The sequence below is a fragment of the Centroberyx affinis genome, unplaced genomic scaffold (assembly GCF_046629955.1).
Source record: "Centroberyx affinis isolate AG114_WGS23_722 - 3 ecotype Tasmania unplaced genomic scaffold, CSIRO-AGI_Caff_v1 ptg002365l_1, whole genome shotgun sequence".
NCBI classification, from domain to species: domain Eukaryota; kingdom Metazoa; phylum Chordata; class Actinopteri; order Beryciformes; family Berycidae; genus Centroberyx; species Centroberyx affinis.
This window is the reverse complement of record NW_027280625.1, coordinates 383,829-405,037: the sequence shown is the minus strand read 5'-3', so window position 1 is coordinate 405,037 and position 21,209 is coordinate 383,829. Positions and strand designations below refer to the sequence as shown.

The window sequence follows — 21,209 nt, the reverse complement described above, 5'->3', positions numbered from 1 at the left end:
ATTGAGGAGCGGGCGGGCTCCAACACGAGTGCTTATGAGATATCACTCATGGGAAGTCTTCTCACTGCTGGATGCGGTATGTCCACTGTGCCATGGAAGACGGGGTGTCTGAAACGTGGTGATTAGCACACTGTCCAGTTAATTTTAACGGGGTTTGCAACGGGACTAATCAGGAATTAAGAGCCGGCATCCACTCTAAATCGCCTTCTTTACGCATTCGTGGGGGGATACTGTCAGGATGGAAAAAGGCAATTGTCTGCGGCCTCCCGATTATCCCCTGGAAAAGCCTATAATCTGGCTGAAAGTACTTAAAGAGTCAAGCAGCAAAATAAACAACATTGATTATCATCCCACTGTTCTTTTTTTTCCTCTTTTTTTTTTTTTTTCTAAAGTGGACCGTGCAGAGAGGGAGGGATGGAGGGAGGGAGGGAGGGGTGGGGGAAGGGGGCGGTTGAGGATGCTGAGGTTGTGCCGGCCCCCGTCAGCGCCATCTGCTTCGGCAAATGTTAAGGCAGGCTAAATACCCCCTGAGTCCTCTGTTCAAACCAGATTATCGGCTATTCTAAGGAGGGGACGGGCATCTTATCGTCTCCCAATCTCTTTTACAAAAGCAAATCAAGAATTCCGTCCCAGGATTACCAGGATTAAGGAGGCCACAGACTAGGCCCTCCTTGGACAATGTCTTAAGTCGTTGCCCTTCAGTCTGGCTACCTTCTGCTTGCAAGCATGCGGAGGCTGCACCCTTGCATGCCACTGTCTTTAATTCCCAGCCGGTTGCTTTTCATGAAAGCCGACAGCCTTAACATCCCTCCCAGGAAAAGTTGGAATATATAGTTGTTAGCGTGGCTAAATCGAAGGCTAAAGGAATAGCTCGCCCAAAAATGAAATCTCTGTCATCATCTTCTCACACATGACAGAATTGTCATTTTTGGGTGAACCATTCCTTTAACATATGAGCCCAAATTGAATCTAGTCTAGCACCACCGTGTCAATGGCGTTCAAATGCATTCATGTATGAATGGTGGAAACTTCACTCACTGAGATAGTGTTACAGCTCAGATAGACTTCAGAAATTCAGAAATGAGCCTCTGCTTTAGACTACATTGACAGCATCACACGGTGTTGAACAATGACCCACAGTGGGACGTGGCTAGGTTTGAAAACCGCCTTTATTAGCCCCCACAGCATGATAGATTGCTGGACAGGTTTTCCACTGTATGCTTCAAAGAGGGTAAAATGAGGGACGAATTTCAATGCAAACAACCTCTATGCTGCAGCGGCTCGGTCGCAGATGTCCACAGAATTCAGATGCAGTAGCATTGACCTGATATTTGCCACACAGAAAAACATTCACACACACACACACACAAACAAAAACAACAAGCTCTGCAAATTACATTTTGCCTCATCCTTCCTGTATTTGTCTTTGTGTTCTGGGAAGATTACTGTTAAACCTACATGGGTCTCCGAAAAACCCGACGTTGAAACCATGTGATTAATGATTAATGCAAAACAGGGGTGGGATGGGGTGACGAGTGAGGGGGGGTGTGTGTGTGTGTGTGTGGGGGGGGGGGGGGGTCTCCTAAAGAATGCTTCCAAAGCTCACTCATCCCCTACTTCGACAAAAGGAGTAACATGAATTCTGCAAAAAAACAATCAAGCGCTGACAAAACCAACTCTAAAGCACCAGCGACTCTTTCTATTTCGAAACATTTTGTGTGCTTGCAAGTCGTCAAATCATCATTAATCCTCCATGAGAGATCCTGGTGGATTTCTCTACCTGGGAATGTTTTGTGGCTGAGAAAAAAAAACAAAACCCAAACCCACTTCCTCAGGTTGACCAAACTGTCTTGCCAGCAACTGCAACAAACCATATGTTCCTCGCACACTATCAACAACTACTGTTTTAGATCATGCTTTTAACAAGGAACAAACAATGGTACAAGCAATCGATGTTCCTCAGATCCCTGCTCCACAGTCACACCTCGTTTAATCAACAGAATTGTTTTCAATGAAAACAATCTCCGGGCTGTAGAGCTACTCAGTGTCTCAGAAAGAACCACTCGGCGGGCTTCCACACTGATTTGATTGTTGCACACACAAAGGTAGCTAGACCACCGCAGCTATGGGGGATGATTGAATTATTCAGTTTGGCAGAGATTTGGCAGCAATTGTGTGGAGTGTTGCCTTGAGTGGAGTGCAACAGCAAGACAGCATCTTCTTGTTTCCTGCACCATTGCACAGCACATGCATAAATAGCCCCTGCTTAGACAGTCAGCATCGCTTCGGGGTAGCGGCACATCATACCCCGGACACGCTTGCTGCTTGGCTAATTCACCCGCACCTCCCCACGGACACCTTTAACAATAAATGCTTCATGAACAGCAGGGAAATGAGAGAGAGAGAGAGAGAGAGAGAGAGAGAGACAGACAGTTTTTGGTGGGAGCACGCCACAGCAAATTCATTCAAGTCCCGCGTATCAGATGGCACCTCTGAAAAAGACTCAGAAACTGTGAAAATGATGTGATGATGTGAATCATTGCCAAAATCATCTCAGTCGAAATTTGCATGACCGGGATGCGGCTAGAAAGTGAGAAAAACAAAAACAGAAACATGCAGCAGGGTTTTTTTTTTTTTTCAGCACTGATTTCAGTAAAAGTTCGTGGGATGGCGTAATTGGGTCAACATCTTAGCACTAATTAGACCGTCCCAAACCAATTTGGAGGATTGTTATAAGATACTCGCGGTTGCTCTCAGATCCCTCAAAGAACACTGCTTTTAAAAAGTACGCTGGGACTGCAACTTCGCCGTTCAGTCGGTTCAAACAATCTGTAATCTTGTATTGTCATGCGATAGCGTCTGCAGCAGATGACAATGGCATCTCAGCGGACCATGCGGGTGACTTGTAAATCAATGTAATGTGGAGAAAAATGGGTTTTCGCTATCTTCGCGAGCTTCTCTGCAATGTTATCCAGATGAATGCAGGAAGGTGGGCTAGTATTATGTTGCACTTATCAGAAAGGGACAATTGACGACAGTGGGAAGGCAGTGATGGCAGTGATTGCATTCTCAAGGTTGTGGAAAGTCATTGGTCCATCCGTCTTGGCTTTGTTCGTAATGACAATTGTAGCATTCGGTTTTTGATCAGCTTTGCAGTTTTTTGTTCTTAATAGATAAACAAAAAATGTATTTTCAATAGTTGCAGTGCATCCAGCGGTTTTGCATGATGTAAAACTTACAGCAAATCCTACAGATACTGGTTATGACAAGCTTTGCTGAGGAAGCCTGTATAGAATGGGAAAATACAGAAATAGAAAAATATTTTAATGAAGACCATATGGATGCTCTCACCACCACAGCTCAATAAAGTAGTCCAGTGTGTGCTTGAGGTCTGTGTGTGGGTCTGTAGATGTTGCTCCATCTGCAGACATATCATTGCATTATGTGTAATCAAACTTACTATGTATGACTAGCTTCCTGGGCTGTTAGATGAAATCGAATACTACATCCTCATAAATCATGAATCAATATGTCAGGAAAGCAACTCTGGAAACGCTTCTCCCCGTGACACACTGTAATACAACCACGGGACAACCTTTAAAAGTCATTTTATAGATGATAAAAATCACTGGGAATGCGCTTAATGCGATCTGACCAAAATCACAGGCGCATGCTGAGAGAGAAAGCCCATAACAACGGCACATTTCTATGGGAACAGGGCAGCAAGAATGAAATGGACCATACTGAAGACTTTCCTCTGTTATAAACCTGGCCTGAAACTATTTACTCACGCTAAATCCTTTCTTTTCCCACTCATCCTTTTCTCATCTTTGAATCCGCACTCTGAAGCAAATGAAAAATCCATTTATCGCCTACTCTATCTTTAAGCTGCAGCATCGTTGGGACTTTATTATTTATTTCTGGCACTTTTGAAAACATGTCATTACCTAATGATGCATAACATGAAAAATCAAATCATAATTTATCTAGCTCAAAGAGATATGCTAACTACTTTATGATCTACCCGAGCCTTCTTGGTTTTTAAGTGAGAATGAGGCATTTAGCAGGTTTACATTAATCTATTAATAGAAGGCTGACATTTGTGCACTCTCAGTGTGAGGATGCTCTACTCGAGTGTGCACCATTTTCTCAAATCACCAAGGACACACTCCCTCCCCCCCCCCCCCCCCGAGGGAAATGATTAGCTCTCTTAGTTTTGAAATATGAAGTAACTTTGATAAGCAATTAAACATTTTCTGTTGTCTCTGCTCTGGCTTCGTTTTAAGCCTTTCAAGTCCATATTTTTGGATCAAATGTGCAACAAAAAAAAAAAGCTGCATAATACCATTTTAAGAGCGGCAGTTATTGTACCTTCTAGCATCAATCTTCCTCTCAGATGTGTATATGCTTTATCCTGTGTTTGCGCACTACTGTACATCATAATAACAGGGTTATCATTATCAAATGATCATTATCAGCTCTCATGGAGGAGATGCAGAAAAAAGGAAAGTTGTGCCGTTCCGAAAAAAGCTTCTGCTATGCCGCTTTCTGTCTGTGCACTTCAAAGGATGTGCTCCCACCAAATTTCCATAACTTTTTAGCTGTAATCTGTTCCTAATGAGAGATGTATATCTAAACCATTGCATTGTTACTTTCCTCTAGTTAAGCAGTATGTTGTTGCAAAAAAAAAAAGAAAGAAAATGGAGGAGGGGTAAAGGAGTTATGGGTAGTTTTTTTTATGGCTGCAATGATGAGCCAATTAAGGGTGTCCAGACCAACACAGCCACACATACTTTTAAAGGCCACAGCCTGTGTTTGACCTACACTGTGTGCTACTGCATAACTATATATAGGAAAAACAAATAATTGTACTAGAAGCCTAAACACTGTATCTGGCTGTCTGTGCTCACCAAACAGATTGAATTGAAAGACACAGGATGATTCTAATCAATGCTGAATGTTCAAATCAGTTTTCCCCCAATGAACAAGAAGAGTCATCGAAATGTGCAATACAATGCAAAAGACTTTAATAAATTTCAGAAGCGCACACATACATAAACAAAACATTTACAATTTTCTCCACACACTGGCAAATCAAAGTCAATTACAAAGATCATGTAAGGTGCATATTGTACTTCACATTGAATAAAAGTGAGGTTGTCTGTCTCCCTTACAAGGATAAAAGCTCTCCCCATGTATGGGTATTTTTTTTTTCTTTTCCCCAAAGATCAGGCAAATCTAATCGTTACACAGTGCTAGGATGCTATGTATATTTCATACTGTGGCTCCTACGCAGTAGTGAATACATTTGATACCATAATTACATGAATATACCTCCTCCAATACAACAGCCTGCCTCACCAGGAGGTAACACATAAAATTAAAAGCTTTAAAATAGACATAGTCTCTAAAAGTAAGACAGATTAAGACTGGAACAAAAAGAAAAAAAAAGCTGCCAGTCCAGTCCACCAGTTTAATTCAATTTTGTCTCTCAGACTAGGGAAATGGCTGCTGGTCCAGTCCATCTGTACAATTCCAATTGACTATACAGGCTATGTCCATTTTAATGTTTCTAATTCTATGGTTATATCTATGTACTGTAGGTCTTACCTATCAAAGCAGTCTTTAGCTTACCAATTAACAGGACTATTGAACAACAATGTTGCTAACCCATCAAGCCAGTTACTGGTGTAGTACTGTAGAGATTATTCTAGTCAGGACATACCATAATGATTCTAAGTGTAGAGATACAGTAGAGGCAAAATGATTCTCTGAACCAAGGCCTAAAGAGTTGTAAGTGCACCATAGTGGATTTTCTGTCAAATGTTAACTTATTGCTGTTTTGAAACCGAAGCCTGGATTACCTAGTCGTTTTGGTGTTCAATGTACTTTCTCAGAAATTTCACTTGAATAAATAATGTGTCAGTGTGAATAAGTGCACAGAGTCAAGTCATTTTTGCTTAAGCCCACCAAGTCGTATTAAAGACTGCCTGAGGATTATTATTATTATTTTTTTATTTTTTTTATTTTTTTACCATCTGGATTCCTTTTAAATATATGTATCTCACAGGTTAAATCAGTTCCGACTTAGGAGCTGAAAGCGACACACAAAAGGTTAGGCTTAGTGCTCTTCAAATCTGCCCTACATAAACAGCTTTTGATTATAACCCCAGCATTTAGTCCCTTGTGATTGTGGCTTAGCTCAAAGTATTAAACTTGTCCTACCATTCCTCCCACTGTAATAACACCATGGCGATCGGTAACACAGTTGTAAAGCACTACAAATGTGGTCGTGGTGTGGGGCCATGCATGTTACTGTAACATTAGCCACACTCGTCACTAACAATGCTATCGGTGGCATCAAAAGTGGGACAAAAAGAGGCAATAGTTGACAAAAAGGTACACTGTGATGTGGGCTCAATACTGATGTGGGCCTACTGGTTGCGGACCTTGCAGCATCAATACATTATCAGTCACTAGTTCCATGAGCAAGCCCAGATAGAGCAACGTCAAATGATACAAAAAAACAGAAAGTAAGAAAATAAAATGGCCACCAGGCAGTTTTGAAAACAAGGCAAAGAAATGGAATCAATAAATATAAACACCATCAACTCTGTGATAGATATACATACATACATATAAACATACTTTACAGATCTACTGACTGTATTTGTCACCTATTTTACAGAGTGGGTACTGGGGGAGTGGGTACTGGGGGGGAGGGGGGGAGGGGTGGGGCAGGACATTTCTCAAGGAGGGTTCAGAGCATATCATCCTCACTGACACAGGTAAGTAATAGCATAGGATTCAATAAAGCATTTCAAACTTCCAACAGATTCACAAGAGGAGCTTTGTCAAGTTTCAGGCAGGCAACATGATGTGTCTCATCTCTCTCTCTCTCTGTGATCCCCCCCCCCTCCAAGTTCATCTTTTCTCTCCCACTTGTACGTAGAGGTGGGGTTTGAGGCTGTAGAGACAGTAAAAGTACTTTCACCTCTTCAGTTCTTGCCTTCCTCCTTTCCTCCCTCTGCCCTCTCTCTCTCTTTTCTCTCTCTTTTCTCTCTTTAGGTAGTGGGAGCTAGAGATTGATTTTAATCCTGTGGGAGCGAGCTGTACCTGTGCCACAGAGTGTGCCATAGTGTGGTGGTTTCAGTGCCGTCTCCTGAAATATAGAGAGACAGACAGATATAGGGAGATTGTAGTTACAATATCATCGAGCTCTGAGCACCCTAAGCTGTAGCCTTATCACTGTGAGGCTACGCTGAACAGTGAATAAAAAAATCTCTGAATACTGTAGAAGATAAAAAAAAAAAAAAGCATTCTTCAAGGCACGGCTGGCAATCAAGTCATTATCTTGTCAGGTTTCCTTGAAGAATGCTACAGGTGTCACAAGTTTGTGCATTTTTCCTGTACTTATCAGAGCATGCAATCTTATCCAATTATCACTCCGAATTTGTCTTTTTGTCTCCCACCACACTAGTGCAGCACTCTTCATTTCCCCTCAGAAAGCCATTTGGATCAATTTAGGCCCACTCTATCGGACCCTTGCCAGTGGGTCCTCTGATATGTACAGATTTGACATTTTGCCGTCCTTCAGACACTTAGCAACACATCTGCCAATATCTGAATCAGGTAAAATCTGACCGCCCAGTGCTTACATTAGCAATGCGCAGTGATTACAGATACGATGACTCGGCGGATAAGGAAAAAAAAGAAAGAAATTATAAAAGAAGAGAAATGCCACAATCAGCCACTAGGTTTTGATACTGGCATCAGATTTGATTAACCAGCCTAGTTAACCTTTTAAGAAGATGGCCCCTTCCCCTGGCTATGCGCATCACCATGAGTCAGCACAAGCGCTTTGTCATCAGACCATGGGTGGCGGAAGGCCTGTCCCCGCACCCCCACGAATAAATGGCGATATTACAGAGATTTAGTTTACCACTGCACTCTTTATCCAAGGCATTTGTCTTTTTTAAAGAACACGCAAAGAATCGCAATATTTAAAAAAGAGCATTTAGACAACACTTGTGCTCTAAGGAGTATAATAGCTAAATTGTAATGTATGAATAGAGCATACTACAAAAATGCTAATAACAGCTTCTCCTAAATTGAGCCATAGGATGTCAGTTTGACTTAAGCAGTGACCCTACATGCAGCACGGCCCCTGAAATATGGGCCAAACAAAAGAATGTGTTGGCCTTTATATGCCCTGCATATTCATGCGGATGTCTGAGATCACTCAAGCAGGGTGGTACTCATTTGATCCGCCTCCACTAAAGCACAGATCCTGACAAGAGCTCCTCATCACTGGAGGGAGATTGACCTCTAATATCATGGGGTGGGGGTTAAAAGAAAATGATGAGATGCGTAAAAAACTGAGAAGAGGGCAGTGGGGAGGGAGGGAGGGAGGGAGGGAGGGAGTTTGCATTCGCAAATGGCGCTCTCGCTGTATAATGGAGCCATATGGTGGCACAAATATGTAGTCTCTGAAGTATTTTGACAAGCTTTTCTCTTTAGCAGCTACATCTGTAAAGTCCCTGTGAACATTTTGGTGACCTTCAACTGTAAGCAGCTCCTCCTGTGTGTCCCCCCATTGTTATTCCATGGGTGGGCTTTTTGTCTCTGCTTTATTTTCAGCTGCTTTAGGTGCGTGGGAGGGTGGGGGGCAACGAGAGATCACTCTAAAGACACTAAACCGCCGTCTGTCACTTTCATGAACAAAAAGGAAAACATGACAACCTGCCTATGATCTGCGCTTTTGGACTTTCAGTATTAAAGGTTTAGGCTCAAGAGAGATTGGATGGCTGGCGCTGACAGAGCAAACGTGGCTTTTGTTTTAACAGCCACACTTGAATTGATCTTTGCAAATTCCAGAGTACTCAAATATTCGGCTTTTTTTTTACCTCCTCAGATTAAAGCAAAAAGTGACAGACATTTTGATGGAGTGCTGTTTTTAAGTGTTCCTCTTTAGTCTTACGTTGAAAGTAGGTTTAGTTGAAAGAAGCACAGAGATGGAATCAAACAGGGGAATTATAACAGGGCCACCGCAAACAGGGCTGCCGGTCATCTATTGTCACATCACTTCGAATCCTGAGGATGTGACTCACCCAAGGATAGCACGTGGCATCCCTGATAATCTTAAAGGACGGCTGCCTTTTTTCTTCTTTCTTATCAGCCTCATTCGAAACCTAATTACAGTGATTTTAATCATATTGTATTACGAGTGATTAACCCTTTAGTGCATTTAATTAACCTTTGCAGCCACAGATTCTCATCAGGCAAAGCTTCATGCTATTTTTTTTTCCATGACACAGGCTTTAAATAAGCACACTTAAAACTGGTGGGAAATCTAACGTCTAAAGAGGGAGGCATCACTTGTCAATTGCTCAAGGGGACAGAGAAATTTAGATGTATTATCTGCTTAACATCAGTGAGGATATGGTCTGTGGGTAGAACCAATGAGGCCTGATTTATCTCAATAATTTTCAAACGCTGGGAAGATATATCACCAAAATATGACAATATTATACACATTAAACTTGACCTCTCCTAGACAAGTAAATCTAGGAAATATACCAACAGACAAGGCCTGATTCAACAAAATATGAAGATTTAGGAGAATGTTTACTTAATCATATATTCATTGATGTTTGAATTATTCCCACAAAAAATATTCCACTCTGATCAGCAACATAAGTGAAAATCAATTTAAATCCACTATGCATAAAATTCATGATGGAGGATAATTCCGAATTGTGAAACACTGACTGAATATTTCTACATATTTCAGAGCAGTCATAACCAGTAGGAGAGGAAAGTCATTCTGACAACTTGTCAGTGCGTAGTATAAACACATTCTGAATTAAATGTTCTTTGGTACCAAGGGCATGTAGTAGGCTTATGTATAATGTACCATGGCAGAGCGTTGCTTTTAACCAGGGTTTCAAATAAAAGGTGGATGAAGGGAATGACTATCAACTCTGTGTGGGTGTCTTCATAAATTATCCTAAGCACAATACTTCACTGGATAAACAGTCATTTACAAAAACCATGCCATGAGGGATTTTAACGCTTGCAAGATGTCACAGAGAAGAGCGCACTGGGAGCAAAAAGGCAAAATAGGTAAACCAAAGATTTGGAAATTGTGTGCTATATGAGGCTAGACACAAACAAAAGCAAGCACCTCATCAAACAAAATCAATTATTGATGCAATATCATGAAATTGACCAAGAATTGGATGAATGACAGTTGTGATAATTATGATCAAAACAGAAACAAAAATGAAAGCCGTTGCAACGCAGCAACAAACCAAATCCTTAAAATAATCTTAAAAGAAACAAACTGAAAACAAAGAAAAAAAATGCAAAAAAAAACAATGGAAGAAAAAAAGAGAAAGGATAGGACATCTACTGTCTACATTCTCACACAGCATGAAGATCCAGCAACATCAACTGGATGTTTGACACTGAATGAAAACTATGGCAACACACATATCCATATGCACATACTAGGAACAGGATGATGGCATACTTCAGTGGCCTCTCTTCCCAAACTATAACACATCAAAATGTCAAACCTTTGTTTTGATGCCATTACATCGTAACCTATGCTATGTGAACTAATTTAGAGAATGTACAGGAGACTGTGTATCTACATACGGCTTTTATGGCATTAATTGGGGTCATTAAAGTAGAGCATTTATGGGTTAAATGCAACGTCGGCCTGGCAGGCTTTTTTTTTACGGACTACTGCTCCCTAGGTGTTTAAGTATATTGGTCCCGAGGCTCCACGTCACCTTGATCCCTGTGACACCCCCTACAGCCCCCCACCCCACCCGCCCGCCCCAAGCAATACCGAGTCTCTCCCATAGCACCCTGCTCTGGCTGTCAGCACTGAGCAAGGCCACCTCTCCTTACCTCTGATTTACATTTATTTCCCTTGCCAGCTTTTATTTATTGGGGCACTCCGCATTTGGCACATCTCTTAGGGAATCGTAAGGCCTTTTCCGTACCCTGGCATTCAAATGAGCTTCTCTCCCACAAAGCTTCAGTGGCACAGTTAAGACAGCACTTAATATTTTGAGGACAGAACCCACAAAACGTGGGATTATCTATCGAGACGTTTTTTGCATGTCTAGAGCACATTTTGGGGGATGTGCCGTTGCCTCCACACCTTTTGACTACATGAACACCTGACAAAGTGAGCGGTCCATCTTGCCGTTTCACTGTAGCCGCCATATTTATTTTTTGGCCGGTCAGCTTGGCTTGTTTAAACATGTCAGTCAAAAAGATTAGCACACAGCTTTACTCTCCCTTAACCTCAAATACATCCGGACAGCGTTCAATTAGCTTCAACGCCATCTATCCCAGTCTCCTTCTAAATCAGGCTATTACTCTGCCACCAAACACTCATACTTCAGGTTAAAATATCTAACCACCATAATTACACTACTATCATTACTCAAGGCTTTTGAATATAAAATTAACCTGAGCATGTGTTTTTGTACAAGATTATGTCATTACGGATGGTTATGAAGGAGTGTGAAACCAAAGAATTTGCTGCATTAATTGCAGGAAATGACGTTTTATTCTGAGTGGTTTGATTTCATTGCAAGCCTTGAGCCTACTCTCAGTATTCGCTGCAGACGACATTCATGTAGACATGCTGGTCTGTGTGGGAGAATCCCCGGGCTCCGTGCTGCCACCCTCCCCCTTCCACATCACCTACCATGGGACAGCAAGGGGAGTGTGAGTGGGGACTAGTGTGGGTGGGTTTAAAAAGGAAGTCATGAATTACCTGTCGGGTGGTGATTTGCCCCGCAGTCTTGAATCCCCCCTGACAGCTGCACTCTGAGACACTGTACGGGTCGGAGCTAGTCGAGGAGCACTTGGAGAGTGAGTCACAGCCCACCACGAACGTGTTGTCCAAGGGGAGCTCCTGGATCACGTGGTGTTTCTTTGGGGCCACCGGGGTCTCCGGTTTGATTTGAAAGGTAGGCTGAGGGGACGCAGACTTGTAATGCTTGGCTAAATCTGGGCTGTCGGGTTTGAAGGTGGTGGGCGTGGTGGCCCAGTTGTACTTCCCCATGGTCTGCTCCTCTAGCTCCACGGGGAGATCCAATGTGCCATTAATGTGCTCATGGGTGGGGTCGTCAGGCTTGGATTCATCGATGGTCACAAAGTTCAGGAGGAGGCTCTTGGGGGATCGCTTCTTTTTCTTCTTCTTCTTCTTGATCTGACGGTTCTCTTGGTTGGGCGACACCCACTCGCCACTCTGCTTGCCCTTCTGTACCACTTTGTGCCTGGGCGTCTGCCGGCAGCGCACCAAGGCCGTCACAAATATCACCAAGATGACAGTCATAGTCCCTGCTATGATAGCTATGACAACGATCACATATCCGTTGGCTTGAGGCGTTGCCTCGCTGTCCCCTATGTTACGGTCCAAGGGTGTCTCCATGCTTTTTCGCAGCTGCTCTTGGATAAAGGTAGCATTTGAGACAGTGTCATTTACAAACAAGTGAATGAGTGCGATAGCATGTAATGACTCAGGCTGGCCAAGGTCTTTGACCTTTATTACCAGCCTGTGCAGCCCCTGATCAGCCGCCACTATTTTCTCCTGCAGTGTTATGTTACCTGTTGTTTTGTCTATGGTGAAGAGACCTCTAGGGGAAACCCTGGAGGTGATGATGATGCTGCTGATAATGCTGTACTGCAGCTCGGCATTCATACCTGTGTCATTGTCAATGGCAAACACCCTGGTGACCACAGCGCCAGGAGTAGTGGTGGTCTGCACTAGGTCATATGAGTAGTTGGAGGACGGGATGACAAACACAGGGCGATTGTCGTTCACATCAACCACATTGATGGTAACCTTGGCATAGGAGGAGCTGGGAGGTTGCCCTCCATCGACTGCCTTCACCATAAATGTGTAAGAGCTTTGCTGCTCCCTATCAAAGGTGATGTTGGGTTTGATCACACCGGTTTGGGGGTCGATGATGAAATTATCTTTCCCGTTCAAAATGGACAGGGTTATAACAGCATTATCCCCCGCGTCTGCGTCCGTCACTGTGATTAAGCCCACGGTTCCATAGAGAGGCAGGTTCTCAGGCACATAGAAGTTGTACTCAGGGTGTGTGAAAGCCGGGCTGTTGTCGTTAAGGTCCTGGACGATTAGCCTGACAGTGACATTGCTCTGCAGGGACATAGAGCCATTGTCCCTCGCTATGACAGTGAATGAGTACCTCTCCTGCTTCTCTCTGTCCAGCCGTTTGCCAACTGAGAGGATTCCTGACCGCCTGTCTATGTTAAACCCGTCAGGCGCGTCAGGGCCAAGAGTATAAATAATCTCAGCATTATGTCCGCTGTCTGCGTCAGTGGCGCTGATTTTTATCAACTGTGTAGAAGGGTCATTGTTCTCCGGTATGGAAAGCTGGATTTCTGGCTGGGGGAAGATGGGTGCGTTGTCGTTCTCATCCTTGATTTTAATTAAAACCATAGCTGAAGTGTTCAATGGAGGCGTCCCCCTATCCGAGGCCACTATCTTAATTGCATATTCCCGAGTCGTCTCATAGTCTAGGGGGGCAGCCGTCTCCAGTAAGAATTGGTCATTAAAGACTGGCTTCAACCGAAAGGGAACATCATGGTCAGTGTAGCAAGCTACTTTGCCATAAAGATCTGCATCCTTGTCAGTGACTGTAATTAGGGCTATTTTGGTGTTGAGAGGTGCATTCTCAGACAGCAGAACAGTCCCATTAACCAGGTTGATTATGTAGCGCGTGTCTATGGACGGCACATTGTCATTAACGTCCGTTACATTAACAATCACTGTGGCTCTGGACGGGGTGGAGCTGCCATCGCTGGCCAGGACAATGAGCTTATGAACCGGCGTCACCTCCCTGTCCAGCGGCTGCTTGATGGTGATCAGCCCCGTGGTGCTGTCGATGGCAAAGTGGCGTTTGGTGGAGGCAGAGATCTGGTTGCTGAAGGCAAAGTGGATCTGCGCGTTGGATCCCAGGTCAGCATCCGTGGCGTGGAGCTGAGCGACTGACGTCCCCATGGGCGCGTTCTCTGGCACGTTGACCTCCAGCTCACTGTCCTTGAAGATGGGCCGATTGTCGTTGACGTCAGAGATGGTGACCTGGAGGATGGCAGTGCTAGACTTGGGAGGGCTGCCACCATCCTCCACCTTGATCTTCATGACGAAGGTGTCTTTCTGCTCGCGATCCAGGTTCTGCTGAACGATGAGCTGGGGCCACTTGTCACCCTCAGGGGTCTCAATGATGTCTAGGCCAAACTCGCTAACACTCTGCAAAGACAAGACAACACTTTGAGTTACCTTCATTTAGTTCCTTGTTCCTTATGATATTACAGGATGCAAGATTTTACTGAAAACCACTTTTGATCTTTCTATGAGCTATGCATTAATACATGATGTGCACATCACTTTTATGACACAAATCGGAATTAATATGCTGTTGTTATTATTTTCTATGTTTTATATATATTTGACTTGGGTGATAACCAGGACAGAAGCCCATAAACTATGTAACTACAGATAGTGCTACAGATTACTATAGCACTATCAAACACAATATGAATACAACGCTGTTACTATAGTGCTCTGTCATTATGGCAGGTTAAAAATGCTGTGAAGCATGTTTAAGTGGTTTCTGGTAATACCACAAAAATAGCCAATAGCGTGAGAAATAAACTCTTGTTTGTTTTAGAAGATAGAGGTTTGATCAACAAATCTGCAAACTGTAGGGTTAAAGTTCTTTAATTGTCTTCGAAAGCCGAAAAAGGCCTTTGAGGTATTTACTTAGGGAACAAAACCAGAGGACATTTATAGCCCTTCTTAGGAAAAGGCTTAAGTCGGTGCTGGATGTGAAGAGCGAAGTAAACAGTCCTAGACAGTCCTAAACATGGCAGCAGGTTCTTGGCTCTAAATCAAATCAAAAGCATTCTCTAAACATAGGCTGCTTATCACTTTGCTTTCAAAGTGTTATACACTAAATACATGTTTAATTCATGCCCAGGAAGCATAGCTTACATCTGTTAACCAGTTGTTTAAAAAAGGTGAGCAGCCATTTCAACAAATCAAATCCTACCTTCACCCTTCCTAGCATCTACTGCTCAAAAGACAATCATTTAGCTCTTTAGCCTCCTCACTGCATTGCCTCTGCTTTAACTAAAATGAGATTCCATTCTACCTCCCTATCTTGTGTCGATGTTAGAATAAGACGGCCTTGCAAGATTTCAACTTCATAATGTGAGAGAGACAGTTGAAACGGGAGACACACAGATAAGCTCCAATTTTAATACACTGCAATACCAGACCACCATAGATTAAAGAGAAGGAGAGTGAAAAAGCCCTGCATATTAGAAAGGCTTTTTGCCCAAGAAGGGCTAAATCTAGGCAAAAGTAAAGCCTGAGGAGAATGAAAACAAATGCATATGTAATCCCCATGAGGAACTGGAGGAACTGGCACTGACTGTTCAGAGTAATTGCCTTCCACCCGAAAAACTAGCACTAATATTTACGATTTCAGATGCAGTATGTTGCATGGATCCATATATCATTCCAAATTAGAACAGAGAAAGGGAGAGGGATGGGAAGAGAAGTGACAGAGAAAGGCAGAGAGATAGAGAGAGAGGGGGGGGGGGAGAGAGAGAGAGAGAGAGAGAGAGAGAGAGAAGGGGGGAAGGAAATAAGAAGATCAAGCCCATGAATGAGCTGCATGCACATTATGAAACAAAGAAGCCCTTTGAAGCTCTTTCAGTCAGAAGCAGTTTCATGCTAAAACAAGAAAAAGCATCCTCTTTAAAGAGATAAGCTTCATGCTGCACATAATGTTGGAAGAGATTACTCTGTCTAGGCACAGCGATCAAATGAGATTAAGATATATACATTCTCATTGTGCAAGAAAGGGAGAGAAGGAACATTTCAACCAAATTGCGTGCACAAGACTCCCTAGTAGGTTTTAAAAACCAGAATCGCTCTTGCGCCGACATGCTGTTGTTGCCGACGGAAGGGAACATGTGCGGCGGCAGCATGTAAATTATTGTGTACTCTCAAAAATTGCTTGCCGGGGGAATGTTGTCACCATGTTAGTGATTGACAGAACTACTTAACACAGCCAACACTGCAGGAATGATCATTCAAAGGTTATTTTGTGATCCTTCTAGCACAGAAAAGTGATAACAGGATAACCAGACAAGACATATGGATATGTATGGAGATGTGGAGCACACTGTCTCTGATGCTCTGTGCACAACGCAGCAGTATTCCTGTCATAACCCAAGGTCCAAGGCAACATTCTGGCGGCTCTAATGCTAAGCACTACTCAATCCACACAGAGTTCCTCAATCCTCATTTGTTTGAATAGTTCACAAATATGGCACAGTGGCACAGAGTATCTGCACACTGATATTTGGCATACCCTAATGTTAATGGTGGGATGTTGGGTTAGGATGTGTCAAAGGGAATGCTGCGTGATGATTTATGAGCCAGCATTTCTTCTGTGCTTTTGTCTTGGTTTCACACAATTTTACAACTGACAAGACTGCACTCGGCGCATTTCAATAAGTTCAAGAGAGCTATCTCTCAGGCTGCGCATCCTCCTGAATGCAGAATTAGTCTGGTGGATTGTGATAAGATCTAGGGCAGGCTAAGAAAAGGCCAAATAATAGTATGAATCGCTCACTGGAAACCCTAAGGCTCGGCGAGAAGGACGAATCTCCCTAAGTGGCTAAGTGTGCATATTATAACATGCCTCACTCTTTCACCACACATATACTGTACATCACTTCCTGAACTTTGATGACCAGGGCCCTAGGTCTCAATATCGATCAGAGATAGGGATTAGTGCAGTATATATATGTGGGATGTGTGCGGTACACACTCACATCAAAGTTGGCTAATTTAAATGAAAATGAGCGAGGGATGCTGACAGAGAGAGAGGTGGCTGATGATGAGGGAAGGATGACTCCGAATCCCCTTTCTGCAGACACCGAGCGCTTCAGATTATCAGTGGATGCATCTTTCAGTCAAGTTGATGACCTTATTAAAACTCAGAGGAGACTGAGATTGGGCTGTGAATATATCAGGGGGACTCTAGTCACGGTGATGCCCATGGATGGGGCTAACTGGGGAGGGCTATTCATCACGAGCTATAGCACCTCTTTATAATGCTGATAGAAACTCTCTCTCTCCCTCTCTCTGTCTCCCTCTCTGTCTCTCACTCTCAGTCCTCCCTCATTCTTTCTCTCTATCCCTCATCCACTTTTGCCCCTGGCCATGATCTCATGCATATAATTAAGACAAAAGGAGCTGGGGATTGTTTGTCTCTTTTTGTCAACCCCTAGCAGAGGATAATGTGTCAAAATAAGATGCTAATGAAAACTGGAAATGCTTGGCAGTGAGTTCTGTGCCCAAAAATCCGATTCACTCTCCATATGCAGCATGCAATGTATTAATCAAATATAGAATGCCAATTTTTGTTACTTGCGGACAGAGCTTGAATACATTTTGTAGGCTGGAATCAGTTAAGAAATGCTGCACAATTATCCAGCTGAAATATGCTTAAGCATATTTCAGCTGGATAATTGCAACCAAATGAATGACAAAATACCCCGGCAAAATCAGGTGAGTGGCAAAAGGTTACGAGGCTAAGAGCCCTCCAAATCGCCCAACCAAAATACAGACATCAACTTTAACACCCTGTTTATCTGTGAGTCAGCCTAGCCAGCAGCACAGCATTGATCTACACAAGATGATTTGAACAAGATGCCCACTTTAAATGTGTCCGGAGATGCTGAAATAGATGCCATTTGGCTTCATGCAGTGTGTGATGCTGCAAAGTCATAAATTACCGGAATAAGGGAAAGGGGCCAAATGAAATGGTTGAACAGCAGAAACCAAAACAAAAGAAACAGTGCAATCGCTTTCGGTCTGAGTTTTTCTCTCTGATGGCCTGCGAGGTAGCCTGTGAATATGTAAAGTGATAAAATCTGCTTTCATGGAGGATCCTCCTCCATCCATGCATGGGATTGCTTTCGCCGACCTTGACCATTTCTTAGGACGCCTTTTCTGCAGTTCAGGTGACGTAACACACCGCTGCACTACGCTAATGGCAGAATTTCACTCAAGCCATGATTACCAACCATTATGTGCGGCACTGGCGCACTGTGTGGGATGACATTACCCATTGTCCCTTTTCACGGCGGAAAAGAAAGGATAAACCTGTACAAAAATACAGAGACTATCATGTCTCTGTCATTTGTTCTTTATGATGACAGCTCAGGCTGGCTTCATGCGGAGTGGGGGGCTGTTGCGTTGAGCATGGCTCACTGTGCCACACAATGGTAGCAATTTCAGCATCATGTCCTGAACAACACAAGAAAACTGGGCAAACTATTATTCTGAGGGAGCTTCTCAGACAAATCTCACAGGACCATACAAAGATAGTCCAAGGGTGGCTTAGCGGCCAAGAGCTATTCTAGGAAATGCTTGCACATTCCTTCCCCACTAAACCCATGGCTTTCTGCTGCACTTCTGAAATAAAAGACACCAAAGGTTGAAAATGTCTCTGGCTCCTTTAGTGCTTCTCCTTGTGTTGTACTCATACGTAACCCGGAGCACAAGGAAATAAATCTGGAGTAGGTAACGAAAAAATACAATGGGAAGAACTAAATCAAGGATGCAGTGCCAAGGATGCTCTAAAAAGCATTTCCTGCAAAGGATAATACAACCACAGTCCAGGCGTGGGTTTGAGAAAGCTTTATATTGTGAAAAGGGCAAAGCAAATGATTGCAGATGATCATTATAATGAGCAGAACATTTGGTTGGTGATTTTCCAGGCATGAACAATTCAGGACATTGCACTGGAGAGGCCTTGGCAGTGGAGAGACTCTTTAAAAATGCAAATTGGTATTCAAGGCAGACACGGACAGCAACGGTTCTGCTCATTCTAACCCAGTGCTAACTTCATCTGAGGCTCCAAGATGGACTTGTTATTTCTGTCTCACACCTTGCTCTCCGATGCAGTAACCTTTCTTTATTTATTATGTTTAGGGTTTCCTCCAAAGTGCCTTGTATCTCCCTTTTTAATTACACTTCACTTGTTCACTTAATTTCAGCTCACGTCATCTCCAATACTCATCTCCCCACAACGTATTGAGTGTTGTCTAGACTATAAATTAAGAATGTATATTATCCTACTTTTCTGGATTTAGGGCTGACTTCATTAAGCAACAGAGAATATTGCACTGCGGTTTAACAGAGCATCAATTAGATGATGAAGAAAAGCTTTCCTAGTTCTGCATGAGACACCGATTAGCATAATACGGTACATTCCTTCTCACTGGCTTTAATCTACTATGTTCACCACATCTAACCTGTTGCTAGAAATTGGACGTACGCGCTGTGTCTGCACTTTCTACTGAGCGTTCTCTGATATTACTTACTGTACATGGCAAAACTTCCCCTTCTTTATGGCCTACTCTCATAATGAAATACAGCATATGGAAATCTTAATGGATAGCATAAAACATTGTAGGCTACATGAAGGATTCCGGCTTATGAAAAAATAGGTCATATTTTCAAACGTTGATCAATATCCAATAAAGATACTCAACATAGCAGTTCATGGAACAGGTTTACAGAAGAAGTTAGAAAAGAAGCGAGAAAATACAAGTCATGCTGCATGCAAAATGGAATGCTGTGAAACAATAGTGAAGGAAAAATAACCGCTGATTACTGGCGATCTTTCAATATACAAGACCTAAACAGTCTAGTACTCATGTAGCCTATGTAGTTCATCCATCATAGATATAGATCCCTGAGACTCTGCCAAAGCATAAAAAAAATCCCTGTTCACTTTTACCACACAAACCCTCCTTTCATATACTGTGAGAGAGACCAAACAAGAGTGATCCTCACCTTGACCAGTTCATAATGTTGGATCCCGTTGATCCCTACATCAGGGTCAAACGCCGAGGGCACCGGGTATCGGGTGTTGATGGCTGTGTTCTCCGGGATGGAGATGTTTATAACGGTGGACTGGAAGAGGGGCGCGTTGTCGTTGACGTCCTCGATCAGGAAGCGGATCTTGACCAATCGGAAGATCTCGTCGGGCAGCACGGCCACCTCTATCTCGTAGTAGCAGCGTTTCTCGGCGAACACCCCCGAGCACAGCTTCTCCCGGTCGATGCGGTGGTTGGTGGTGAAGATCTCCCCCGTGTTGGCCTCCACCCGCACCAAAGGCACGTCGCCCGTCTTGTACACGGGCTTGAACTGCAGCGGCGAGGACAGTCGGATGTTGGGGTCGAGGTTGAGGTCCAGGTCCTTGCGCAGGTTCCCGATGCGGACGTTCTCCGGCTGCTCCTCCTTCACCGTGTAGTCCCTCTCCTGGGCCCGGCATAGCAAGACCAGGCAGGTGAGCAAGACCACCAGCGCATGAGCCTGACTTGCTAAGTCCATAATCAAGAGTGGGTGGGAGCTTCACTTCTACGGCAGCAATTCTGTCACAACAGAAAGGCAGAGAGACAGAGAGAGACAGAGGAGAGAGAGAGATAAAAAAGAGAGAACATGCAATGTCAATGCACAAAATTACATGGCATTCAAGTTCTGTTGTAATTAGTACTATTTTCCCTCACGGAGAGTTTTCAACTTGACCTTTTCATCCTAACTAGTTCTGAGCCCACATCCTTTCCATGTCTTTGAGAGCAAATTAACGGCAGTTTTACACAATTAACCTTTGATGACATCCATTGAGCAAGCGGACACGTAAAGGTTAGTAGTTCACGTATTCCATCAATCCATTCTATCGCCGTAATGAACCGTTTCATATTTTTATTGAAGGGTATGGGAGCAGTTGGGTTCACTGTTGCATTCAAAGAGTTTGCTTTGAAAGCTTGTTTAAATGGTGAAATAGAAATCAACTTATCCAGTTTTATTTGTATTTGTTCGCTCAAGTCACAAAACACTGTGGACGACGAGGGAAAAACAGAGATAAATACTTTATCCATCTCTGAGTCAGTGTGGTGTGGTGCAGTAGAGTCTCCATAAACGGCAGCTCACATCCAACTTCAGTTGATTTGGAGGAGGCAGAAGCAAGCCTTTGGCACTAATGCTTTTACGCATGAACAAGCACGCACACACACACACACACACACACACACACACACACTTGCAGTTGTAGCGGTTG

At 43.4% G+C, this 21,209-nt stretch overlaps 1 protein-coding gene across 1 annotated transcript in view; it reads right to left on the bottom strand.

Moving 5' to 3' along the window:
* The window catches only part of pcdh11 (protocadherin 11), a 111,412-nt gene extending 90,930 nt beyond the window's left edge, over positions 1 to 20,482 (bottom strand). The window contains exons 1-2 of the mRNA XM_071533454.1: positions 19,943 to 20,482; positions 11,801 to 14,308 (exon numbers count right to left, since the gene is read on the bottom strand). Of these exons, the coding sequence (XP_071389555.1) occupies positions 11,801 to 14,308; positions 19,943 to 20,482 (3,048 nt within the window). The remainder of the gene's footprint in view (positions 1 to 11,800; positions 14,309 to 19,942) is intronic.
* Between the last annotated feature and the right edge of the window lie 727 nt (positions 20,483 to 21,209).